Source organism: Carassius gibelio, chromosome B3 (genome assembly GCF_023724105.1).
Source record: "Carassius gibelio isolate Cgi1373 ecotype wild population from Czech Republic chromosome B3, carGib1.2-hapl.c, whole genome shotgun sequence".
Lineage (NCBI taxonomy): Eukaryota > Metazoa > Chordata > Actinopteri > Cypriniformes > Cyprinidae > Carassius > Carassius gibelio.
In genome coordinates, this window is record NC_068398.1 from 31182720 (window position 1) to 31209805 (window position 27086).

The following is a 27086-nucleotide window of genomic DNA, read 5'->3' on the forward strand; positions in this document are numbered from 1 at the left end:
TCCATTCTTTATTCAACTCTCTGTAACTCACCTTGATCTTTTCAGCGAGGTCTGTAAGCATAACATGTTGCTTGTTTTATCCGTCTGAACTGACATGCCCCCATTGTTTTGTGTGACAGTGTTGGGAGGTCTGGAGTCTCGTGGGGTCCTGAGGAAGATCAGCGATATGTTGGAGATAATCATGAAGAGGATCGACACCCTATCAAAAATGAGCAACAGCAGCGAGTCCCACAGACTGGAGGAGCTGAGCTCTGCTCTCCACAGGTGCGGACTCACATTCATGATTACAGCACAGCAGCGCTGACATTCTTCAAGTCAGGTGTCACTTGCTGCCTTCAAGTCACGTAGGGATAATCGTATTTACAAGATGAATGCACACGAACGGCGCCACAACGTTTTAATTTCCAGTTACCTGCATGTTTATCTTTGTGCTGTTAACGCATGGTTCAACTGCAGATGCAGTTCATCACGGCTTGAGGACAAATGAATCAAGTCTGTGAGACTAAAATGTAACCAAATGAGGTTTTGCATCAGCTAATGAACAAAGTTTTCATTTCTTACTCGATACGCTACGTTGATTTGGTTTCATTTTTACAGGTGTGTTTTCCAAGAGCTCTTTCGTTACGTGAAAACTGGTTTGCATATATTTTGTGTATGTGACGGGGAAAAGTGATAAGTCTCGCCAGGAAACATTAGCATAGCTGTTGGATAATGAAGTAACCGGCCGGCATGACCGAAACACATCTGTCATTATTTGCTGTGGCTGCACGAGTTATGAAAAATAATACAGAGATAAAAATAAACTGATAAAACATAAAGATTACTCTTGACCCTCACAAAGAGGCTCAGTGGATCCGTTTTATTCAGGCCACAGCACTTGAACACCCATCACGCCGCAGTGACAGGTTCAGAGTTTGCGAGTGGGAAGTTCCCAATAGGTCTTGAAGGCGGCAGCTGTCGGGATGTTTCAGACACAGTCAACTTCTCGCCGATGAGTTAGTTAAGACACTTCCCGGAGTTTCCAGCTGTCTCCATGGAAACAGATGTCTGTCACGTCAGAAGTTCAAACGGGCTCTGGTGCCACGGCTTTGCTTTGTGATTTCTCCAGACATCAACAAATCTTACAGGATAAGAACACCCACACACCCCATCTCTACAATCTTTGTTGTGAATTAAAGTGTGATGTCAACTTTCTATCTCTTCTGTTCCGCTAAAAAAGTAATCAATGGTAGTGATAGTTTAAAGCTAAAGGATGCTGTTCTTGCACTGCTGGTGTCACAGATAAAACTGCAAAAATAACTAAACTGTCAAAGTATTGATGCTTACACATATGAAACCTGGTAAATTACCGCAAAATTCTTACACTGACTTTTTTGCGAAATACACAAATGCTTTACTTTTTTTTTTTTTTCAGCCAAAATATCATTCTCACATCAGTATCAAATTACCAATAAACTCCATGATTTCAATCAACATAAATGACCTCTAAACGCGATGAGGAGAATCTGTCCAACTTGACAACATTTCTTTAATTCTGAGTGACACGCTTGAGGGAATGATCCCACAGAACACATTTTTGCTTGAAAGAGGGAGAGAGAGATAATACACAATTATATTCAGTGCAGAGCCAGTAGCTGCGTTTCCATCCCCCTATTTTTATTCACATTTTGTAATATTGCATAAAAAATGCTGGATGGAAATGCCAAAATGTGCATAAATTACAAAAAAATGTGCATAAAAACTTTTGAGTATGATCAACTTTTTTATCCGATAGCACATTTACAGAATAAATTCCTCTATATGCATCGAAAAAGTCATGTGACTTTGCACTATGAGACGGGATAACTTGACTAGCATCGGACCGATCTCATTAAAGTCTATTGTCAGTGTATTTCTGTATAATTGTCACACACGACTGCGTTTCCAAACTGTAGCATCCACCTCCAAAAACACTGACAGCATTTATTGTGTTACATTTGCTCGCTCTGAGGTGCAAATAATTTATATCACATATTAAAACTATTCTATTTAGTGTGGCTTCTCCTTTATTCTTAGTGTTATTCAGTGCCACAGTTTACCAGGAAGTGACGATGGATGGAAATGGTGCTTTATTCACACATGTTTTATGGGATATTCCAGTTTTGCGCATAAGTTTAATTCAGATCTTTGGATGAAAACCTAGCTACTGTTGAATGGAAAATAAGTGAGGTTAAAGCAGAAAGACACTCTATACAAAGATGTCAAGTGCATGCTTATATATATTAAAAAAAAAAAAAAAAAATATATATATATATATATATATATATATATATATATATACAACTATTTAAATTATCACTATAAACGGAGTCATCACTGTTAAAACCATTTAATTGGCCCAAATCAGATTTCTTACATCAGTTAAGTCAAGTCTAGCTTTATTATCGTTTCGGAACTGGAACGGAATTGCATTTGTTGACTATGGTACTATATAATTAAACATATAAAACAACAGAAGTAATAAACAAGTACTTAACCTATATTGTGCAAAAGGGGTATTTTAGGGTAAGAAGTGTATAGTGCATAATCTAATGTTTTGTTCGTTATAATGGAAATTTACTAGTAACAGTTTTGCTTTGGTCAGGAAAGGTATATTAGCATCGTAAATATAAATCCAATGCCGTTTAGTTATGTGTCAATTTAAAGAGCCTTCTTTCACAATAAGGTTATTGGTTTTGACTTGAGTTACTGTAAAATAAAGTTGAGCTGAGCGTAAAATGTCGATATGTCGAGCAGGTTTTAGTAGCCAGAAGCTGCAGCCATATCTGACTCAAATCCAAGTCTTGTAGACTGGACAGAATGGAATCAGATGACATTTGTAATAACATCAATATGGTTAAAATCCGTTAAAAAAGGTTTTTGGACATCTATCTCAATGTGAATTGTATAAAATCAGATACTGGGGTTGTTGTTGTTGTTGTTGTTGTTGTGTGTGTGTGTGTGTGTGTGTGTGTGTGTGTAGTATGTATGTACTGTAGTGTCATATATAATGTGCAGTCTACAGTCATGCCAGATCTCATTTTTGTCCACCCTTTCACCATGTAGTGAACTATGTGCCATTTGCTATATACTGTAGAAAATAGTGAATGAGTGGGCATGCACATGAAGATGTAAAATACTGCAATGCCTCAGGAGCTTTGCACTTTGATTTGTTGCAGGAGAAAGTTTCTGGGCATCATATTATTTCCAAAGCAATTATAACAGTAACCAATGTAGATATAACGGATATTGACTACTCCGAAATACAGTACAGATAGATTTGGATGTAGTACCAGCGAAGCCTTAGAACTTCTGTTTTTGAAATGTGTCTGTGGGACTGAAAAATCACAACTGACGTTCTTTCTAAAGCTGATTGGATTGGTGTGGATGAAAGACCACAGGAGGTAAAAAGCTCTGACAGTATCTAAAAAAAGAAATCTCCGTAGTGCAGAGATCGCGGAAGTCAAACATGCATGTGACAGCTCCGCCTGAACACTTTATTGTCTTTGGGTGTGAATTCAGAAAGGTCAGGGTTCAGATGGCGTGTATTTTGGAGCGTTGAGCTTTGTGCCATGCGGAGGTGACATTTATTGGGAGTGACAGAGTTGCTCACAGAGGGGGGCTGTTTGCTTCAGCGTGTTGCTGATGTAGCTGCGGGGCACGGGGTTGCAGGCGGTTCATGTGAGCTGCATTATAAAGAAATCAAGCTCTTGGTGTGAAACAAAGATGATAGTACATTCCATAAGCTCGCTGAAAGACATTTTCCTGTCTCTATGAAAGAGGTTTTTCAAGTCACTCGAGATACCTGAAATAAAACCTATCGAGGCTTTATTGAAATACTTTCAGATGCAAGAGAAAAATATAGTCAAAGTTAACTTGAATTGTACAAACTTGTACAGATACAACAGTGACAGTGTCTTTTTTTATTTGCATACAAACAAAGTTTTAGGACTTTTTAAAATAGCAAAAGTTATAGTGCAATGGAAAAGTAAATTGAAGTTAACTAGAACTAGTTAACTACATGAAGTTTACTAATTAAATAAGCAAAATGCATAAGCATGTGAACTCAGCTTTGAAGAACAACGAAAAAATTATAATTTTGACCTATACACTTAATGTTTGGCTATTGCTACAAATATACCCATGCTACTCATGTCATTCTTATAATCAATACATAATGACACATAAAACGCATTTGAAATTATTGAACAACATGATTAAAACTTTCCAAAGCTGTGTTAATGTTCCCTTTAAAAAGCAAAACAGGGCGCACTCTTTGTTTTAAATAAAAATAAACCCTCGGGAAAATTAAACGATGCAATGTTTCCTTTCATTTGAACCCAGCTTTTTAATCTTTTAGATAATTTTGATGCTTGTCAACATCAAGGGAATTAAGTTGCTAGTGGCTTAATTGCTCTACCATGTTTTTTCTCTCAGGGCCAAGCCTAAACATGCCGCATGTCAATTTCATTATCTCTCTACATGAATGGTGTCAGTGCAGGATTTTATGCTCCAAGCATATTTCAAACAATTAGCATGTCCAATGGGTAATCGCACCATTCAAGCATGTTGCAGTTCAGTTCAATAATGAATAGAAAGACTTGCTTCAGTAGAGGTGCTTCAGACTCTTGTTTCTTATTTCTCAAGGCTGTAGTATGTGTAGGTGCATTTTAATTTAAATTACACACACACAATTATCCATTAATATTTTTTTCATATCCATTAGCCAGAGTTACTGTAAGATTTGCTTCATTTCCATATTGCATATTTAAATCCATCTTTTCTCATCCTCTAAACTCTCATTTTCTTCTTTGGAACACAAAATGAGATGTTAGGCGAAATGTCTGTTCTGATTCTTTCCAAAAGCAGAATCATTAAAGTATTTATTTAGCCCTAACAAACTAATAGCTCTGTTTCCGCACATCATTTCTCTCTATTACTCCTGTTCACTTTTCCAGATTCCAGCCGGTGGGTCTGGTGGAGCGAATCCAGGCCATCGCTCAGAATGTGTCTGACATGGCTGTACGATTGGAGCAGATTCTGAAGAATACGAACATCCCCGCCAGAGGTGAATCTATCATTTATGTTTGGGTGGCAAGGAATTAACATTTCCTTGTTGCAAGGGATATTGTAATGTATAGATATAACCAGATAGGAATTAGCAAACACATTAAATGGAAGACAACTGGAGACTAATATTTAACCATCCTACTTTTTTACAGAGTAAATAAAGGTCGTACACTACTCTCCTCTTGAGTTTCAGAAGAGATTGATCAATGATATTTCAAACTATTTGCCAAGATACCTTTATCTCCAATCAGAAAGCTTAAATGATCTGAGCTATGATAGCCATATGTATTTTATATTTCCCAATTCTTCCATTATTTATAATGTACTGGCAAGTGTTACATTGTGTCTATAATTAAGTCTGTAAGGTCCTTGGAGAGCTACACATAACACAAGATTTAATAACTCATCAGAAACTACAATTTTAGTCTCTTAGTGAGCCAAAATCATTGAAATGCACTGTTTAAAATTAGACATGGAGAGGTCTGGGCTCGGTTCCATTTTTCCGGGACAGCACATTCGCTCTTTATTATTTAATGCACCTTGATTGGACTCGATTGCTATAATGCCAATCATCTTTTGCCACTATTTGTATAGCAAGTGCCTATGTAGGGTTTGATGTCTCTATAGTTTGCCAACAATAGTTTGGTGGAATTCCAGCAGGTTTTTAGCGAGCATATGTGCAAGCTGTGTGGGAGGTTTATTTAAACTATTAATGTAAGACAAACACAATTCTTACTTGCATTCTGCCATTTGAGTAACTCTGCTCATACTCCTCTGACTTTATGAGAACTTTTATGTTGAAAAAGAGTATTTTGTGTGCTATTTAAATAGTTTTAATGACATTTTGGACTTTTCCGATTACAGTTTATTTTGATCTAAAGTCAAACATTGTAATCTTAGTTTCCAATGACCGTGCCTGTTCACAATGAATGTGAAACATGACAACAATCCCAGAAAATAAAAATTCTCCAAGAAAACAAGTTCTCATGATTAACTAACTATAACCAAAACTTTTGCCTCAATATACATCTAATGCACTGCTTATTAACAGTTAGTTTGGCTGTTGTTAAGTTTAGGTATGGGGTAGGGTTAAGGGATCTAAGATATGGTCATAAGGTCATAAAGAATACGACATTAATTTGTGCTTAACCAGTACTAATAAACACCTGCAGGGTAGTGATAAGCATCCCGATAAGAAACCAGTTAATAGTTAAAATGGGTCTCTCAATTTTTTTTTTTTAAATAAACTATAAATACTGTACTATAATTGGTAATATTGTCAAATGTTATTAGAAATGTTTTCAATTTGAATATACAGCGGTGATGTAGTATAGGGACAATTTCTCACTATTAACTAATTGCTTAATAGCATGCCTATTATTAAAATTTTTGCTGTTTATTAATACTTATAAAGTACATATTCTGCATGACCACATTCTACATTCAGTCTTACCCAATGCCTCTAATTTACTAACTATTAATAAGCTGCAAATTAGGAGTTTATTGAGTCAAAACTCATAGTTAATGAACTGCTAAAAGCAAAGGTCGGACCTTAAAATAAAGTGTAAATGAAAATATTTTAAAATGTTATTCCTGTTATGGTAAAGCTGAATATTCAGTGACTTTACTCCAGCCTTCAGTGTCATGTGATCCTTCAGAAATCATACTATTATGCTAATACTGTAAATATCTAAGAAACTTTTCTGATTATTATCAATGTCCACAAATTATTGAGCAGCAAAAAAAAATCAACATTAATATTACTAATAATAATAATAATAATAATAAGAAGAAGAAGAAGAAGAAGAAGAAGAATAAGAAGAAGAATAAGAAGAAGAATTTATAATAACTGAACACCATACTCAAAATTAAAACCATTTTTTTTTAGCTGGTGAGAATAATTTTTATAATTTTGTTCTAATAGTTCTAATCCACCACTGTATTTTCTTTTAAAGATATATGAAACTGCAAACAAAAGAGATTTCAATAGGCATTTACAATCTTGAATAAATAAGTGCAGAATGTGGAAGAGAATCTCTTAAATCAATGTTTCATCTGTGTACAGAACGCATGGAGTCGCTGGATGTCTTCTCATTGGAAAGTTCAAGGATGTTTTTCAGCTGCTTAGTATCTTTTCATAATCAAGCAGAATGGCCCATAATTCCTTTCTCTGTGAGCATGCTTGATGGATCAGAAGTAGCCTGTTGTACAAAGAACAACCTCTTTCTCCGTTAATTAGGCTGACTGGGACCAGCTACCAGTGAGAAATGGGGGTTTATTAATCAAGGCGAGGGGATGTTTGCAATTTTCTGTTCATGTTTTCAACCAAATGGAACACAAAGCAGTACAGAGCTCTTAACAAAGCCCAGAGCGAGCATTACACAGGCAACTAAGAGATACGAGGGCAAGAGGCCGCTTTCATAAAGCTTAATAAAGAAAAGTTGAGGAGATGGAAAACACAGAGGGCTTTCCTAAAGCCTCATTAAATTCGAGTGCGTTTGGATCCCACTGGTGATCCCCACTCAGGACACTGTTCTGTGGAAGAGTGCCGTCAGTCTGTGACTCCCTGTCCTCTTCATCTACAGGCCGAGATGGAGTTACAGGCCAGTGCGACGTCCCGAAGGATCCCAGGTACCCGGATTGCGCTAGTAAAGTTGATGTGAGTTAACAGAGATAAAAAAAAAAAAAAAAAACTCTCAGACTCCTTTATGTCTCGTCTTTTTATTTCTTGTTTGCCTTAGATAAAAATAAATTGGTGGAAGCAAACACTGGCACCCAACGAATGGAGTGTTTTCACAGCTCTTTCATTGATTGATGATGTTGCTGTTGTTTTTTTTTTTTTTTTTGTTTTTTTTTTGATTATGTCTCTTTCCTGTGTTTGTTCAAGTCAAGTTTTTCCTCTCTCTCTCTTTTTTTCTCGAATCAGGCCTTCCAAGACAATTTACCAAAATGTGCTCAGACTTTAAGCCAAGTATAACAAGTGTTACTATCAGCTACCACAAGAAACACAAAGTGCATGCACAAAATGTTAGCAATAGGCTTTAAAAAATTAAAAGTAATATAAATGGTTAATTCATTCGAAGAGGCGCGCCTTTGAACAGTGTTTTTGCAGGGAGAGTGGAAAGCATGTTTTCAAAGCTAGCTTGCTATTGCTAGCCTCTTCAAAATCACCCATGCTACCTTTAAGACACCAAATAAAAAGTTAATAAAACATTGAGATCACTCGGTTGCTTCGTTTTATATTTCTAGCAGACTAGTGACGTCTGTATTGTAAATATTGGGTACGTCAACTGGAATCTGGATTGCGTTCATGCTAACTGAAGTGATTTTGGATGGAGTCTTATGGTCCTTTCACTCCAGTGTGAATATTCAGTGCAAGAAAGATGCAAAAAAAAAAAAAAAAGTAAAATAAATAATACACTTTTTTATTTTATGGTGAACATCTCATATCAGAGCTTTTGGTGGCAACTTAAATCTGCCGTTTTATTTGTATTTCACGCTTTTAAGCACAATCCTGCAAATTACTTATGAAATAAAATGATTGCAGTTCATGAGCTCTTTAGTCTTCAAGAACTTCATGCGTAACCTGTGGTAAACAAGTTGTTTACATAAAATACTCCGCAATCATTCACACGTTTGCCCTTTGAGAGACACACTGTTTATCCTCATTAGTCTCTCTATTTTGCTAATATTTACACTTACCTACATGGACATTCTTCTAGCACACATTTGACATTTGCATATTTCCCCCATTGCATTAAGTGAGTTTTTATGAAACAAAATCTTGGGCTGTCAAAAGTGTAAAAATACTTATCATGCATTTAATGATTTGTATTGTAGTTAATGCATACAGGGTATTTATTAAGAATGAATTGCTCCCTCTGAAAGCTGTTTATTTGCATGTACTGTCAACGCTGCTTTAGCCCCTGATTCTCTAAATTAATTATGCAGATCAGGCAACAGCTCAAAAAAGCCCTGAGAATCTGTGTTGAGTGCATTTTACACAGTGCAGATCTCACAACTGCCTCTGAGTGCTGTATTGATATATTATGGAGGTAGACCACCACATCCTGACTTATTTTTCTTGAAACTATTTATTTTTTTATTTTTACCAATCTTATATATATATATATATATATATATATATATATATATATATATATATATATATATATATATATATATATATAATTGGCAATTCATTAAACTTACATCCATTACTCTTATACTTCTAATAAAATGTATGAGCACTATGTGATATACATAAGAAGCCATAAAGGAGTATTTTTCAGCACCAGTGTCCAGCAATAACAGTTTATTATTATTTACATATTTCTCAAAATGAATGTAAACACTGAACTTTATGAAACAATAATTAAATAATACATCAAAGAGACTTTGTGGACTTTATCTCACTTTACTTATTTATGTTTTTGCTGATAACCCTCACTAATAAATTCAACAATAAAAAAATGCATGTTTTGATTCACATTTGGTGTAAAAGGACTGATAGTACACTCTGTTCAATCAGTCACTCAGGTTTGGATTGATTCAAATAAGTATGACGCCATCCATCATCCATGTGAAGTGACTGTTGCTTGAGAGATTCTGTAAATGTTTGTTCAGCAGTCCCATTCCATACAAATCCTGAAAGCAGCTAAATCAAACCAATCTTTGCTTACAAAGCATATACATTTGTGTGTTTGTATATATATACTTTTTTTTTTTTTTTTTTTTTTTGTAAATCAGCTGGGTATGAAATAACTTTCAGAGTTCAGTTTGCTAGGCTCTTGTAAAGGTTTGCTGAGGCATTAAGGTGAAGACTGAACTCGATACATAAATAAGACCCTTTGACATGTCAATGTCATGTTGCATTTCTCTTGGCTGGTCAGTAAACGTGTCGTAACAGCAAACACACTTTGGAATGATCATGCTGAATTTATGACATTTTCAGAAAATGATCGTTGGCTGTCTTTGGACCTCTCTCATGATCACAGAAATCGCCACGATTGTTCATGATGCCCATCTTTCTTCTGGGGACAGCACGAAATTGTGCAGTGTGTCTTAGGTGTTTGTATACTGAAGCATCAAGATTTCCCTTCACTGGAAGTAAGGGGCCTAACCCCTGAAAAACAGCCCTATAACATTATTCCTCCTCCTCCTACGTACATTACATTTGGTACAATAGGCATATAACATTCTCCAGGCATGAGTCAAAAACCCAGACTGCACATCAGACAGTGAAGCGTGAATTATCATGCCACAGAATAAGTTTCCACTGCTGCAGAATCCAGTGCTGGCATGTTTTACACCAATAGTGTCCAGTCCTGTTCTTGGAGAGCCACTGTCCTGCAGGGCTTAGCTGAAACCCTTATTAAACACACCTGAATAATCAAATCTAAGTCCTCCGACTCTTCTAGTAAAGTGTATTGTGGCTAAAATCTGCAGCACTTTGGTCTTCATTATTAATGAAAACTGTTAATTTGATGCTTCACGTTACACTCTGCTCAGGTAACACTCCTATCATTAAAATGATAAATTAGTAACAACTTTTAACTGTTACTCATCTCTTAATTTTCTAGTGGATGAGAGCAAGGTGGACATCGGACCCTTGCTACTCCTTTTATGGAGTGGATGGCTCCGACTGCTCTTTCCTCGTCTACCTTAGTGAAGTGGAGTGGTTCTGCCCCCCACTGGCCTGGAAGAATCAAAGCAGTCATCCCACATCAAGCAGCCTGCCGAAAAGACAGGTGAGTTCCTGAAAGAGTCAATAATCCCTTCCTCTAATTCATGGCAACAGAGAGATGTAGGAGCTAGTTAAGTGTGATTATGGCGCAGATCGCATGGCTCTTTTCCAAAACCCAGTGAGTTGCATACATAGGCAGCATTGCAGATATCTTTTAACAGGAAGGCAATCCTAGACATCCTATACATCATTCCAAATCCGGTTTCATTTTAGTCCGAATTCTGTAGAAACAAGGCAGGGCAGTGGGTTATAGAACAGAGACTGTGTGAGCAGTATGTGTGTTCTCACCCGGTTAGTTACTTTCACAGTGTGTTATTTCAAGTGAGAGAGTTCCAGCTGTTTAACTGTTATTCACAATGCCTCTAAGCTCGGCTAAGACTGAAATGAGATATCATTTTATTATTATTTTTTTCTTCCCTAAGGCATAAAGTACTCTAGCATTTTCCAGCCTAGCAAAATTACTTCTGTAAATTCCACAGAGCTATTACCAGTATGCGTCTGATCTCTTTTAGATATACAGGTACATCTCAGTGAATTAGAATGTCAAGGAAAAGTAAAAAAAAAAACATTTGAAATTTGTGTATTAAATAAATCCAATGAGCACAGACTGAAGTAGTTTAAGTCTTTGGTTCTCTTAATTGTGATGATTTTGGCACACATTTAACAAAAACACACCGATTTGTTTGAACTGCACATATTTTGTACTGAATTACCACTTTTAGTGTACTTCAAATCTTAAAGAGCCAGTAAGATGAAAATTCTAAGCTTCCTATCACTGTTTATAAGTCCTGTACATTAGGTTTAAATCCATCCAAGGTTAAAAAACATTGTCATTTTGTTAAAATATCATTTTAAAATAACCTCAATTCTCAGAGATCCCCAAACGGTTCGCACGAAGCTGTTCAAAAGATTCAGTTTCCTTAAACACCACCTTTCGGTAGCATACTGTGTTCTGATTGGTCAACTAACATAGTCAGTTTTGATTGGTTGTTCCGCACACACCTCCATGGTAAACTATGTGTTAGCATCTGTTTGGGGTGAATTATGTCTTATTCCTCTCATCGTGAAGCAAACAGTAAAATAAAAAACTTGAACAGTCTCGCTGCTTTTTCTTCTGTGTGGGTGTATTCAAGCCGTGCGCTTCAGTTTGAATCTGAATAGCGCCTTCAGCGAGGGGGCGTGGTCACATTAGATATAATGAAGGGAGACGTGAAAACATCACGTTGTTTTCATATGGATTACTTTATCACAGAATATCTGTTTTCGGCAGCACTTGTTTAGTTTTAAACTAGACATATCAAGCGTTCTATAGATATCTCTCTCATGTCTCTTCGTTGAGTATTCACGGAGTTACACTTCATTTTAATGATGTGTTTGTAAGTGAAGATCAGCGCAGACAGCACACATACTGATAAGACGCTCGGGAGAAAACAGACACATAACTTCATAATCATACTTCGCGTTGTGATTCGGAGATGCTCGTTGGTCCAAATAAAGTTGATAATGAACCCTCTTTTATGGCCAAACGCTTTGAAAATCCCGCCGTGTACTCACCGAGATTAGAAAAGCAGTCATCAGTGAAATGTTGCGAACACAACAAAAGGGATTTGTTGTACTGCTCTGTTATTGTGGTGAAAACTAATTTTAGCCATTGGTTCTTATGATTTTCATTTTTTGGCAGTGAAAATAAAACAAACTTGCCTTTACAATTAAAAACACACTGTCTCCTCGACATGATGCTCTCACACCAACCAGAGCGTCTGTGTGTGTGTGTGTGGGACAGGTCAGAGTTCCGTTTCTCACAAGATGGTAGGCGGAGATTATTATGCAAAGTGTTCCTAGTGACATACATAGAGATGGACAAAAGATTTGAAATCTATAACGACTCGTTTCAGCGATTCAGAGTCGACTCCTTTCTTTAGAAGCCAATAACTTTATAAATCGTGTACTTTTTGGTTTAATTACTTTGCACATTGTTTACACTGATGGACAGCTACATCATACATTGTAATACAGGTAATTTTTGATTTCCCATCTGTGTGGCTCTTTAAACGCTTAAACGTTTAAAAATGTAAAAAAGTATAATGTAACCTAATATTAAAGCAATACTCCACCCAAAAATTAAAACTTTGTCATTAATAAAATACCCCCCTGTCGTTTCCCCCACTCGTAAAAGCTTTGTTCTTCTTCGGAACACAATTGAAAATATTTTGGATGAAAACTTGGAGGCTTGTGACTGTCAAAAGGCTTGTGACTTGTGACTGTCATTAACTGCCAAATAAAATAAATTGTCATGGTCCAGAAAAGTTTGAAAGACATCAGAATAGTCCATCTACCATTGTGGTTCAACCATAGCATTAAGAAGTGAGGAGGATACTTTTTGTATGCAAAGAAAACAAAAATAACGACTTTATTCAACAATTAATTTACTCTGTGTCTCTCACAACATCACCGTAGCACCAATTCTTTGCCTTTGTTTTCTAACTGTATCTCTTTCTATAGGCATATTTCCGCTCCGATCTGTCTCTACTGTTGGAGCGAGTCGGCTCGGGTAAAGAATCTCTAAGCTTCATGAGGAGGCGTATGCGCAGATTGGCTGCGCAGTGGGCTGCAGCTGCACGCAGACTTGACGAGCGACTGCGTGGTCAGTACAGAGAGCAGAAGAGGGTGAGCAGTCACACACTGTTTAAAGAAGGGGAATTAAGGGCACTATAGAATATAATGAGGTTTCCTTGTAAAACAATGTCTTCCTTTGCACTATTTGGATGAGATTTTTTCATTTTCAATGTGTCATTTGAGTTATTAACAGAGGAAGTCTGTCCTGTCATGTTCTGATTACGACGCGACTGGGACTTCAAACCAGAAGTTTAGCTGCGCATATGATATTTGACGAAGGTCAAAATAAATAAGAAGCACAATTATATAGTGCAATCACAGATGTTAGTATAAGGATGAGATTGGATTTCTCAGAGGAACCAACAGAGTATGGGATTTACTCCACAATTTCTATAGAGCTTCCAGAAGAAAAACACAGCCGCAGATGATTTGGATTGCATTGAAATCAAAAATAGGTCTGCAAAACAATAAATAAAGATAAATAAATTTTTGAATAGGAACACACACACACACACACGCACACACACACACACACACATACACACACACACACACATATATATATATATATATATATATATATATATATATATATATATATATATATATATATATATATATATATATAAGATTAGTAGTTGTAAATAATGTAGTAACAGTAATGTTTGTACCGTTCACTTTTTTTACGAAACAGTTAAGAATAAATCTTTACAGACTGATTATTTTCCCTTCCTGTCCTAGAGCCAAGCCTGAATGAAAAAGTGTGGATTAAATTAAATCAGTCTCACGGCGAGATACAGAGCAGATGCACACTCTCTGTTCTGTCACTTAGAGAAGTGGTTTTCTGTGAAGAGATTGACTGTGACCATGAGAAAGTTGTTTACTGTAGGTGAAGTCTGCTGTTTATGAGTTTGACTGGTAAGTGTAGGATAATTGCTGGTGCTTGTGAATATGTTTGTGGTGGCTGGTTGCACATATTTCCCATGTGGTAGTTTTTAATTATGGACTGTTTCTCTGTTGATTCATTTTTGTTCACAACATTCCGTTTGGTTGGTGCACTTTTGATGTCCCTATTGAGTCATTTAACATTCTGTAAAGCCAGTTTTGGTTGAATCGGCCTACAGCTATTAATGAACATAGATGACCAGATGACTGTGTTTTCCATCTGTAAGATGTGAATCTTAAGGAATCTAATTATTTTGGCTTAGAATCAATTCCAATTAATGATCTTGGATTCTTAATGACTCCACAAACTATTATATTGTATTTCATAAACTACAGAATTAAGTTATAAAATAAAATATTTAGTATCAAAACTGTATTTTGTTGTATAATTGTAAATATGTCTAAATCATAACCTAAATCTATTACAACAAAACTATTTTTAATGCACAGGGGGCTCTTGTCGTACCAAATTATGGTAACAATTTACAATACGGTTTCATTTTTCAACATCATTTAATGGATTATCTTTCATAAACTAAAATGTGCAATATGTTAGTTAATTAAATTGTTTTACAAGTTGTCAAATGTAAATAGTAAATGCTTTAAAAATGACATAAACCTGGATTACATTAATCTATCTTGTTCATGTTCATGTATTTAATGTTGTTAACTAATTTTAACCAATGTATTGTAAAACGTATTGTACCTAAATGATTAATTACTAAATTATTATGTGATTTATATGATTAATAATAATAATGATACAAATAAATATTAATTTGAAAATATATTATTTCTTTATAGTTAGTAATTATATATTAATAATATAGTATACCTATAATAATTTAACTTCTTTAAAGTACAAAAGAGTAATGCCCCTGGCAATCAAAATATAATTATACAACAACTAATTAATAGCAAAAATGTATGTTTTTTATTTATTAATGAAAACATTATATTTTAGACGAGAGAGAAAATAAAGTGGCTGAAGCAGCTCACCTAAACCAGTATTGATCATGCACCTGGCTTCTATTCCCATTTATCATTTTATCAGCAATTCATTTTCATTGAGAGTGATTTTATTGGAAAACCACAGATAGAGAAATTGAGTCCATGTCTGGACTCCAATATTCTATGATATTCCATCATTCAGTTTAAGTAGGAAAAAAATTCTGTTCACTATGTCTAAATATAATCGTCATTTGTCTGTAATTAAGTTATAAATCTGTAATAAATATTGCTTTAAATACATATGTTAAAGCAATGGCAGGAACAGACATATGACTGTTAGGGTAGCTTGTGATGCTGAAATAGTGTCAGTCCATGTCTTGTTTCAGAGAAAGTTTCATTTGTAGTACATCAACACACTAAGAAATGCATGTTACACACAAATATTTCAGAGGAGTCAGTGTGTCATCATCTCACGGGAAGCCATGCAACTATTTCAACTCTTTCATTATCACCTAGGATAAGACAAAGAGCTTCGTGAATCTTTCTGAAATACCTTAAAATATTTGAGAGTTGCATTTCACCTTTTTTTCTACATTCAGCGGCATTCACTCAATAAACCCTCGATGAAAATAGTAGTCCAACTGTAAGTTCAGTGAATGAACTGCTTTCCCCATTAAAACTATAAATACATCCTAATTGTTTTAGACACACACACACACACACACACACACACACACAAAACAAAAAGCATATGGTAGGTATGTGATATTACAGAATTATACAATTTAATATCACATGGATGGTATATGCTAATATTGAGGGATGAATAGGTAGAAATAAGAATAAATGAAGATAAAGAAAACAAAAAAGCTAAATGTGGCCACAGTCTGCTGCCGATTAGTGATAATCATTAATTAGCCAATTAAACATTAAGAACGGTGACTGTTTTAATTTTCATTTCTTCAGATTCAGTGACATGTCTTGTGCGGCCAAACAAAAATGACAAGGCAACAATAATGTGGCTTCTACTGAAAATATACTGCACTTTTCGTGTGTTTCTGCCTCCTGAAAAATGCCATTAGTTTGTAGCAGCCCTTTTAGCCATTTTAACTTGCCAAATGAATAAATGTTAATGGTTGGACTGGAAATGTCAGTAGTGCGCTTGATCATTGAGAAGCCCTTCAGTCAGAACTCAATTTAGCACTCATCTTCACATCCAACTTTGCCGTTCACCTCCATTCGGTTAGACTCATCAATGAATGATAGAACCCTCCTGCTGCCAACAGATACGCATACAAAGTATACTGTTGCTGCATGAATAGGCATAAAGTATATAACTCTCTAAACAGATCAAGACAAGTGGAGCTGGTGGGTTAGAAAGACATCCGTGATACCTTTACAAAGCAATCTTAATAAAATGTAAGACAATATACATTATTCTTAAACAGAAATAATTCTATTGAGTATTATTATAATGGCAACACATGAAATCACTTGACTTAAATATTGATTTTAAACAAAAAAGTGTGTTGATAACTTCATTTTTTATTATTTATTTATTGTAATTGTTTTATACAGAATATTAGCAGATTTGGTGTCATTTATTTCTGTTAAAAATAGAATAGATTAAAAAAAATAGATTAAAAAAAACCTTTAAGTAATTTAACAACTATATATATATATATATATATATATATATATATATATATATATATATATATATATATATATATATATATATACACACACACACACACACACACCAAACTATTGAGTGCATGTTGCATTATATTTTTACATCACTAGCTGGCTACTGTTGCTACATTCAGTGTATCGGAGCAGTTATATTGAGATTGGTGTTTGTCCTAAAAAAATAAAAACTATCTGCGTGGTCTTGCATTCTGCTTACCTACATCTCTGTACAAGCTCATACTTCATTACTTTTATACTTAAAATTCTTGGTTTTTATTTTGTTTTATTGTATTTATTTATTGTATATTTATTGTATATTATTTATTTACCATTATACTTAAAAGACATGATATATATATATATATATATATATATATATATATATATATATATATATAATCCTTTACACGCTAGCTTTTGTCTTTTCTAGTTGGTACTGTATGTACTCATATTAGGGATATGAATAGTCAAAATTACTACTTGACTTATAAAATAGTATATTATAACTAATTTATCCAACTGAAAACAAATCACTGATTTTGGCAAATTTAGTAGGTTATCATCCTGTGCTTACAGGTGTTACATATAATGTGCCCAGTAGACATACTATTCTGCAGAAATAGTATTATGAGTAATAAAGTAATATGTTATTCTAAACCTCTTTCCCCCCCTTTTTCAGATCCTGGTGCATGTGGGCTTTCTGACCGAGGAATCTGGTGATGTGTTCAGTCCAAAAGTGTTGAAGGGTGGCCCACTCGGAGAGATGGTGCAATGGGCAGACATCCTGACCACCCTTCACGTGCTGGGACATAACCTCAAAATATCACTCTCAGTCAAAGAACTGCAGGGGTAAGTTTCTTGATAATGCTCTTACCTTATTAATATTCAGAAGCTAAACATTTGCTTTGGTACTATTTATGATCTGCTGACCTGTGCAGATGTTTGCTTCAGTTGCATTGTTTTGAAAGTGACATTGACATGTGATCAAATACAAAATGTGTTACATATTGTTAAAGGGGCTATATGTAGAAATCAGAAACCCTTGTTTTTACCAACAATGGTGACCATTAAGTGAACTGCAGCCAACTATTCAACAACCCTAACACTAACCTAACCCTACTATACTTTGCAAGTATTTTTTTTTTTTTTTTGGATTTATTTGGATTTTTGCCTAAGGCACCGTGTAACCTAGAAACAACAAGTGGCACTTTAAATTCTTAACTACAGTACTTAGAGTGTATTTCAGCACTGCGGACAGCTCCCATATGCATTCAACAGTCTGGTTGTGTTTGCTCTAGTTATAGCCGAAATATTCCTGAAAGATTTTAAAGCACTTAATTTTTACTTGTCTTTGATGCTGCAGTTTTTATTAGGGTTGAACAGAAGGATATTATGAAATACCCTAGGGGTGACACCTGCTTGAATGTGAGCATGCAACTGTTGACGAGAAGGCGGTAAGTGTAATAAAGTAAACCGTTAAATCATGTATATGAGCTTGGATCCAAATAAACATTGTGGTGAAAGCTTAGATAAATTGCAGGAAGAAAAAAAATGGCAACGTCGAACATTGAACTTTAGTATCTCTGGATGCTCCTAGTGAATTTAAATTAGTTGAAAAACTGGAGCACCATGACAACAGGTTTCTGTCTCGCTTCAGGCTGGACAACAACCAGTTTGACCTTCTCCTGAGAAATGTGGTACTTTTTTTTTTTTTTTTTTTTTTTTTATGCAACAGAAGTGTGAACATTTACATGGAAAGCATACCAAAAAAAAAAAAAAAAAAAAAAAAAAAAAAAAAAATCTCACATTAGTTAAGTAAAGGATAATAAACAGCCAGACTTCATTACCAATGCAAATTTTAAGTGAGATCAAGATCTTGTATCAGCCTGAATGGGTTTATCTTGCTATTTTACTAATGATTGTAAATTAAACGTATGATAGGCTATGCAGATTTTCAGATAATTTATATAAGTAAACTATATAGAATATCAGAGGTGTAAAGAGTAAATTTAGTGAAAATATAGTTGTTGTGCTTGAGTATATTTTGGGCTTCCTTGGCTACTATATTATCAACTTTTACTCTCTAGTTGCACTTTGGATATGTATACTGTATGTACTCTTCAATACATTTGTGATGAGAAATGCAATTAGTCTTTACATTTTGCATGACACCTAACATTTCCCCAGAAGTTTATTGTATCTACACAATGTTGAAGGTCTTAAGTGTGTGTTTTGCTCTCACACACTTACACTTGTTAACAAGGCAACTTTACACAAATGTGAATGCATTAGCTGGTAGTTGTGAGTTGCAGGTGTTTCATTTATAGGATGAAGACATGGATGAGGGCTTTATAAAAGATTTTGCCTTACTTGTGCAATTTTTAAATACTTGAGCTTAAGTGAGACTTCAGTGTTTGTAGACATTTAAGAGGCTGTCATGTCAACCTTGATTTATTGTAATTTTGAAGTGTTCAGTTTTATATAAACATTAGAAAATATATATGCGATTGCTCTTCTATTAAATAAGTTTTTTTTTTTTTTTTTTTTTTTTTTTTTTACTGCCATTTCTCTTGTATTGAGGACTAGTGCATCTTTGAGCCTATTCCGTATTAGTAAAATAATTAAGTACTGGTAAAATCAGATACTATAAGACTTTTCATCAAGATGTGTTTAAACTGGTGACTTTTAATTTGTAATCAAGTCATTTTTGCTGCACATGCAATCAAATATGGATTTCAGGTAGGCTTTACACCCCTGGATTATATGTATTTTGGGTTATTTTATATTTGGGTTGGGGTGTGGGGGAGGGGGGGGGGGTTGTGTGAACTAATGATTTATCCGTTAAAGCTCCAATGTCAAGAATATCAATCAAACAAAACAAAATCAAAATCTTTCGGTGCCTTCCACTAATATTGGCACCCTTGGTGAATATGAGCAAAGGCGGCTGTGGAAATAAATCTGTGTTGTTTATCCTTTTGATCTTTCATTCGATTGTTTTTTTTTAAAACTCTAACCTAATGTAGCACTGAAGTAAAACAACTGAAAGTTAAGAAATCTCATATTGAAATAAGCATTTTTTTCTCCAATGCATGTTGGCAACCCTAGAAATTCCTATGAGCAAAATATTTCTGATGAATATTCCCATTCCCATTCATTCCCATTTGAGCGTGATTGCCAGCCATGACTTCCTGTTCCACAAAATAATACATAAGAGAATATGTATGATATACCTGTAAAGTCCGGTCCAAAGCCAAACTATTTTAGCCAAAACATTTTCAAGTAGTTACAGTTTTATAAAATGTGAAATTAAAGTTCACACTCTGAGCTTCAATTTAAAGATGTTCTCGAAAAGATTGGAGGAAAGGTTAATGAATTCCAGCTTTTTTAAATGTCCCTTTTTCAAGGGACCATAAGTAATTGACCAGTTGACTCAAAAGCTGTTTCTTGGACAGATGTGGGCTATTTCTTCTTTATTCCTACATCAATTAAGCAGATAAAAGGTCTGGAGTTGATTCGAAGTGTACCATTTGCATTTAGAAGCTGTTGCTGTGAGCCCACATCATGTGGTCAAAGGATCTTCCCATACAAGTGAAACAGGTAATTGTTAGGTTTCAAAAATAAAACAAATACATCAGAGAGATAGCAGGAACTTTAAGAGTGGCCAATCAACAGTTTGGTGCAATCTGAGAAAAAAAGGAAAGAAAAAAGAACACACTGATGAGCTCAGCAGGATAAAAAGCCTGGACATCCACGGAGGAGAACAGTGGAGGATGATCAGAGAAACCTCTCCATGGTAAAGAAAAACCCTTTCATAACATTCAGCCGAGAGAAGAACACTCTCCAGGGGGTAGACCTGCCACTGTCTTCTTTGAACCGCTGAAACTAAGATCAACCTGTACTAGATTGATGGGAAGAATAAAGGCTTCCAGTGGCACTGGGTTACTGGTGTTTAATGACGTTAACCATTAGAATTCAGAAGTGTATAGGAATATACTCTCTTCCCAGATTCAGTCAAATACAGCAAACGTGATTGTGCAGCTCTTCATAATACAAGTGGACAATGACCCAAATCATACAGCAAAAGCAATCCAGAAGTATAGAGATTAAAAAATAATAATAATATTCTGCAATGGCCAAGTCAGTCTCCTGAGCTCAGCCCAACTGAGCATGCATTTCACTTACTGAAGACAAAACTAAAGACAGAAAGACCCATAAGCAAACAACAACTGAAGTCAGCTGCAGTAAAAGCCTGGCAAAGCATCACAAAGAAGGAAACCCAGTCTCTGGTGATGTCCATGACTTCAAGACTTAAGGCAATGTATTCTCAACAAAACATACAAAATTAACATTTTATGTATGGTAAGATTTATTTGTCCAATTACATTTATGACCCTGAAAACAGGGGGGTCTGTGTATAAAAATGGTTGTAATTCCTAAGCATTTTATGTAATATTTTTGTTCAACCCCTTGAATTAATGCTTAAAGTCTGGACTTCAATAACACCTTGATTGTTGTATTTCTAATCCATTGTAGTGGTGTGTAAAGGCAAAAGCACCACATCTCAGCCAGAGTCTGAATACTTCTGGACCTGACTGTATACATCTGTGTACATCAAACGGGTCAAAGTTGAAATTGTTTAAATGCCACATTACAATGCTTGGCTGAGAACACGAGGCTTAAAGTAATGTTGTAATTCATGGCTTGCTCAACAGTTCATTGCATCGAGCAATGCTGACGTGAGTTGTGAAAAGGCCTTTACACAAGTATCTGTCAATTTCTTTTCAGCAGACAGTTCCATCAACCCTCCTCCGATTATTGCTTCAGTACACTAAAAGATAACGCCATTCTCACTTCACCTTCAAAAGTTCAGCTTTTGGTTTTTTGCCCATCTTGTTAACTGGCAGGCCTGAAGGAAACATGTGAAAATTGCCTTTGCAGTTTTTGTGTTTAACTTGAAGACATTCTTCTTCAATCTTTTTTTTGTCAGAAGATGTGAGGCTGCTGGACTTAATGCTCTTGCTGATCCATATCTCTGACAGACTTCAATATGTTGCTTTGAAGTTGGATGAAATGCAATTTCAATAGTCTTTTCATGAGAAAGAAAAATGAATTCCTTTATTATGATCGGAGGTGTCATAAATTGGCCTGTGAAATAGTGGAACGTCAGTATGAGAGCCAAAACACTTAAGTACTTTATAAATTCTTTGCATTGTCTAGCAGAATTACTCTAGGAAACTGGCAATGTTTCTCTGCTCCGATTCGCTCAAGAAAATTATTTCTACAAATAAATGGCTCCTCATCTCTTGCATTTGCCAACAAACAAACCCCTAAGCTTAGCAAGGATCTGAGCCATATCTATAGGGACCAAAATATCACAGTCTTGAAAATGGAGCTTATAATGGCAGCTGCAGTGATGCATTGACTGGTGACAATGAGTTAAAGTGACTGACAGTTTTATTTAAAAGGTGGGAGTTAATTCTGATATATTGCACATTGCAGTTTCTCTCATTCATAGTACAATGAGTGAACAGTCACAGTATATACAGTTTTTGCAGATATCAAAGTCCTTTTAAGACAAGTCATGTCACTCAGCGGCCATCTTTGAAATGCTTCTTGGCCATGCAAGTGCAGCTCCTATCTATTTGAATGAATCAAATTCTCCAAAACTGTTCACTAAGCTTACGATTAAATTACTTATTTGAAATCACCAAATAAATATTTTACACACATTTACCACATTTTAGATTGGCCTTTTATTGTGGACAGCCTAAGGAAAACCTGTTTAATGATCATGCTGTCTAATCAGCATCTTCATATGACACACCTGTCTTGGCAAAGTAGAAGTGCTCACCAACACAGATTTAGACAGATTTGTGAACAATATTAGAGAAATAGGTCTTTTGTGTACATAGAAAAAATCTTAGATCTTTGAGTTTTCAAATTGTTGCTCGATTAATGAGAAAAGATCACCCATTCAATTGATAAAGTAACGGCTAGATAAAAATGTAAAGGGAACTGAACTACTATAGTATTAATTAAAATCAAACTGACATTAGGAATAATTTTCTTGTTATACTTATGTTTCTATATGCATGTTAAGACAATCCAGCAGTAAGTGAAGACTGACGCCAGGATGTGGTTAATCAAAAAAATAAAAATAAATCATTGTTTACACATCTCGCTTATATTACTGCTCATTTATATCACATTCCTCATTTACATTACACTGCTTACTGAAATTACTCACTTATATTACACAGCTCCCTACTATCCATATGCATATTTGCTCTTTCGTGTTTTTTTTTGTTCAGCTTCTCTGAGAGATGATGCATTTCAGTGACACCTGTAGTTGTCCGTGCGATGTCCGTCACAATGTCCATTATCGCTAGAGCGTCAGCTACTTTGCAGCCTGTTAGCCTTTTTCTCTGCTCATACAGTACCACGTCCTCGAAAATCCTCTTTTATATGACTTTCCGCCCTTTGTAGATACTTGTTTGATGTTTAAATTTTGTCTTGGTTGTCCTAATTCTTTAATTGCCAATTTATCCTTATTGCTACAACAAATGAATGGTGTTTCTTTCAATGATACGATGGAATTAATCTGTGCTTAGGTAACGTTCACAGTTTTTTTTTTTTTTTTTTTTTTTTTTTTTTTTTTTACATTTTATAAAGATATTAAAGTAGTTTTTCATATTTTTCTTGTTGTTAAAATTCAAAATAGTTTTTAAATATTATTAGATGTCACTGTTCCCACCAGTCGTTGCACAAGTCAATGTTACGCACGATGATGAAAGCGCGTTAGGGCTAGCCATCCCGGAACTCATTGAGATTGCATTGCAGGGACTGCAGTTTAAAGGACAAAACGAAACAAAAAAAAACTGTTCTTTGTATGGAGGTTTATGAGAGCACTCGGGGCGATTCTCAGTTGACAGAAAATGTGCAAAAAGGAACGGTACTACAGTATACAAAATGCGACTCGATGCTGATTGGACTATTTCGAGGCAGCACAATAAGGTCTAGAATAGTGAAAGCTGATGTAACACTGTGGTTGAATATAAAAGAAGAAAACACCCTAGCAACCACCCTGTCACCTCTATATTAGTTTACAGCAGAATAGTCTCGAATTAATCCTGATTGTAGCACAGTTTTTTTTTAATTTCTGAAACTGATCAGACATACACTCAGCCTTGCTGATGAGTCTCATTAATGCAGCTCCTCTGATTGGCTCTCCCTCTTCACTGCATACTTCATGTGTTTCCTCTGTAGGGAATAGACAGATGTCTGTTCTCCAGCTGTTGGAGAGGTTTATGATACCCTCTCCTCCACAGCAGCTGCTGTCCCTCTATTCTCATCTTTATTCCCGCTGGCTGTGTGCTGTCAGAGTCAAAGCAGAGCTCAGATTCACAGAAAATACATGAAACACTGATGGTACCTGTCAAAAGCCTATAGCACATGCTACACGACAGAAGCTTGTCAACCTTTCATGTTTTAAAATGTCATGAAGCTCCTCGATTCAGCACAGGTCAGTTTTCATCAAAGATATGATAATGCAAAAATGCATGCCTGAAGCTGTGGATTGAAGGGAGAAGATATTATTTTATAACATCTGTTATTGTCTTATTACATTTCGACATAGATAAAAATTTAAACATTTGCAAATGCATGCTGCAAATCACAGTTGTACACAGAAAATGCACAGGTTTATATTTTTGTAAGCTCACAGTATATTACAGAGATAGATCAATTTGTATAAGTAATTGTAGTATTGCTATATCATTGCATATATATTATAATATCACATTTTATTTTCTGTTGCAAACAGTAGGACAACATTTTAGTAATTTTGTTATGTGTATTTTTATTATGTTTTCCGATTTCTGTAATCATTTTAAATGTATATATTTTAACATATTTAAGTTTTCATATTTGCAAATGCTCACCGCGATAAAATGCACAAATAAATGCTAAGCATTTACAAATGTACTGCACATTATCCCTATACTGTTACGTTAGTTGTTCTTTTTTTATTATTATTATTTGTTCATATTTTAACCTTAGTTAAAAAGTTGCAAAACATTTGATTACATTTTAATGTTATAGGAGAAAAATCATATATATATATATATATATATATATATATATATATATATATATATATATATATATATATATATATATATATATATATATAGTAGGCTTAAATTACACACATACACATATAATTTTGTATCAGTAATGTTATGCACAAATAAATTTAAATAAAACTGTCTGCATTTGTCCTCTGCTCCTGGATATACAGAAATGTGCTTTTGCAGGTTTAATGGCTTATAAATATAATTTTTATAGAGAATTGTTAAATAACTGTCATTGTGTAATGATTTCCAGATGTAATGGTGCTAATCTGTTAACGCGATGACAGTACGGATGGATAGTGATTGTAATGCTGTGTTTATCAATGTCAGATGGCGCCATGTTTCAAACGAGCAGCAGTCCACCTCTCCATAAATCTAGAAACTCCCCCATAATGAATTATTATTACACAAGCATTTCAAAAGTGTCAGTTGTTGACGGAAATCCTGTCTCTCTGTCAGCTTCAAGGAAGAGCACTATATTTTTGCACCCTGCTAGCCAACACTTGTGACCTATGTGTGGTATAATGTATTTGAAGTACCTGTCAAAGGAAAAGGTCACGTGGAGTCATGAATAATTATAAGATAGTCTTCTCGTAGGATGAGGCAATGGAGACTCATGAATAATTATAAGACACTAATGACATATACAAGGACACACTATATACATCCTGTGATGTTGACTCAGTGTGCATTTCAAACCCAGAAGACAAGAAAGAATTCTGGGAAATTATTTCTGAGCTTTTAAGATTAAAATTATTTGATGCAGAAATAACTGACTTATTTTAATGAAAGTTGTCATGGATATTATAAGTGACTGGTGATGCAGTGTGGGCATGTTTAGAAACGCAACAAAGTGACTTTATGCAAATGATCAGTGAGGAAATTAATGAGCTGAATACATTAAAGCTCATGCGATCAGTCATGTGATAGTTTAGTGTTGGCACAATAGATCTTGTTATTTTTTATTGTGAGCAATTCTGGTGTTATGATCAGTCTCTGCCTACTTGTAGTGCTACATAAAAAATAAATTATTATAAAATAAACTAAAATTAAACTGTGTTTTAAAATGAAAACAATCCTTGTCTACCCTGGCATTTTCACTGCATTTCAGAAATAATATCCATCAACACTACACAACCGAATATACATGTCACATGACCATTCATGCAAGTACAACAACGAGCAAGATCTTATTGTTTACATGGTCATCAAGGATATGCAGACTGAATGTTTCATTTTTGTCCATTTACACTTAAACAAAACCCTGGAGTTTTTAAATAAAATGGGGTCTGTAGCATTTTTTTTAAAGTCTCCATTTTCGGGTTCAAAAACGGCTGAGTGATATAAATGACAGGATTAGCCGCAAAAATTAATAGCAAAAGTTAATAGCAAAGTTTAATGCAAAAATGCACTAGTGTAAACAGGGCCTGAGTGTTGTTCATATACTGTAACAGTATTTATTTAATTTCTTGTATTTAGCTCTCATATAGTTTGTTTTTGTCTTAATTTAGTCTTAGTTAAGTTACAAAAAGTAGCGAAAGGTTTTAGCATAATTGTTGTGTGATTTTTATATATTTATTTTTTTATATACATTCATAACTATTTATTATTATTATTGTATTATTTTTATTGTTGTTGTGTTGTCGTAGTTTTGCTAATTTATTACCAGGACTAACTTTCTACTTTTCGTTTATATTTTCAATATATTAAGTTTCCTTTTCAGGGAACTCGCACTGCATCCACTAATAAACACTATGGGGACTGCCACCAGCAGGACCGGTGTATGAAGCACTTGTGAAATAATTCAAAAAATTGTCATATGTTTGTGTGTGCATGTTAAAGAAAAAACAAAGGCAAGTGAGCGTTTTAGAAAGTGTGTTCTAAATTTTTGACACTGGAGCTCGAGGGCTCTGAAC

The 27086-nt window shown here is 34.9% G+C and overlaps 1 protein-coding gene across 1 annotated transcript in view; it reads left to right on the top strand.

Annotated features, from left to right (window-relative positions):
- Positions 1-27086, top strand: part of LOC127953127 (alpha-1,6-mannosylglycoprotein 6-beta-N-acetylglucosaminyltransferase B-like) — an 85151-nt gene that overhangs the window by 22722 nt on the left and 35343 nt on the right. The window contains exons 3-8 of the mRNA XM_052552077.1: positions 120-264; positions 4977-5086; positions 7674-7747; positions 10671-10838; positions 13337-13501; positions 17718-17887. Coding sequence (XP_052408037.1) covers positions 120-264; positions 4977-5086; positions 7674-7747; positions 10671-10838; positions 13337-13501; positions 17718-17887 — 832 coding nt within the window. The remainder of the gene's footprint in view (positions 1-119; positions 265-4976; positions 5087-7673; positions 7748-10670; positions 10839-13336; positions 13502-17717; positions 17888-27086) is intronic.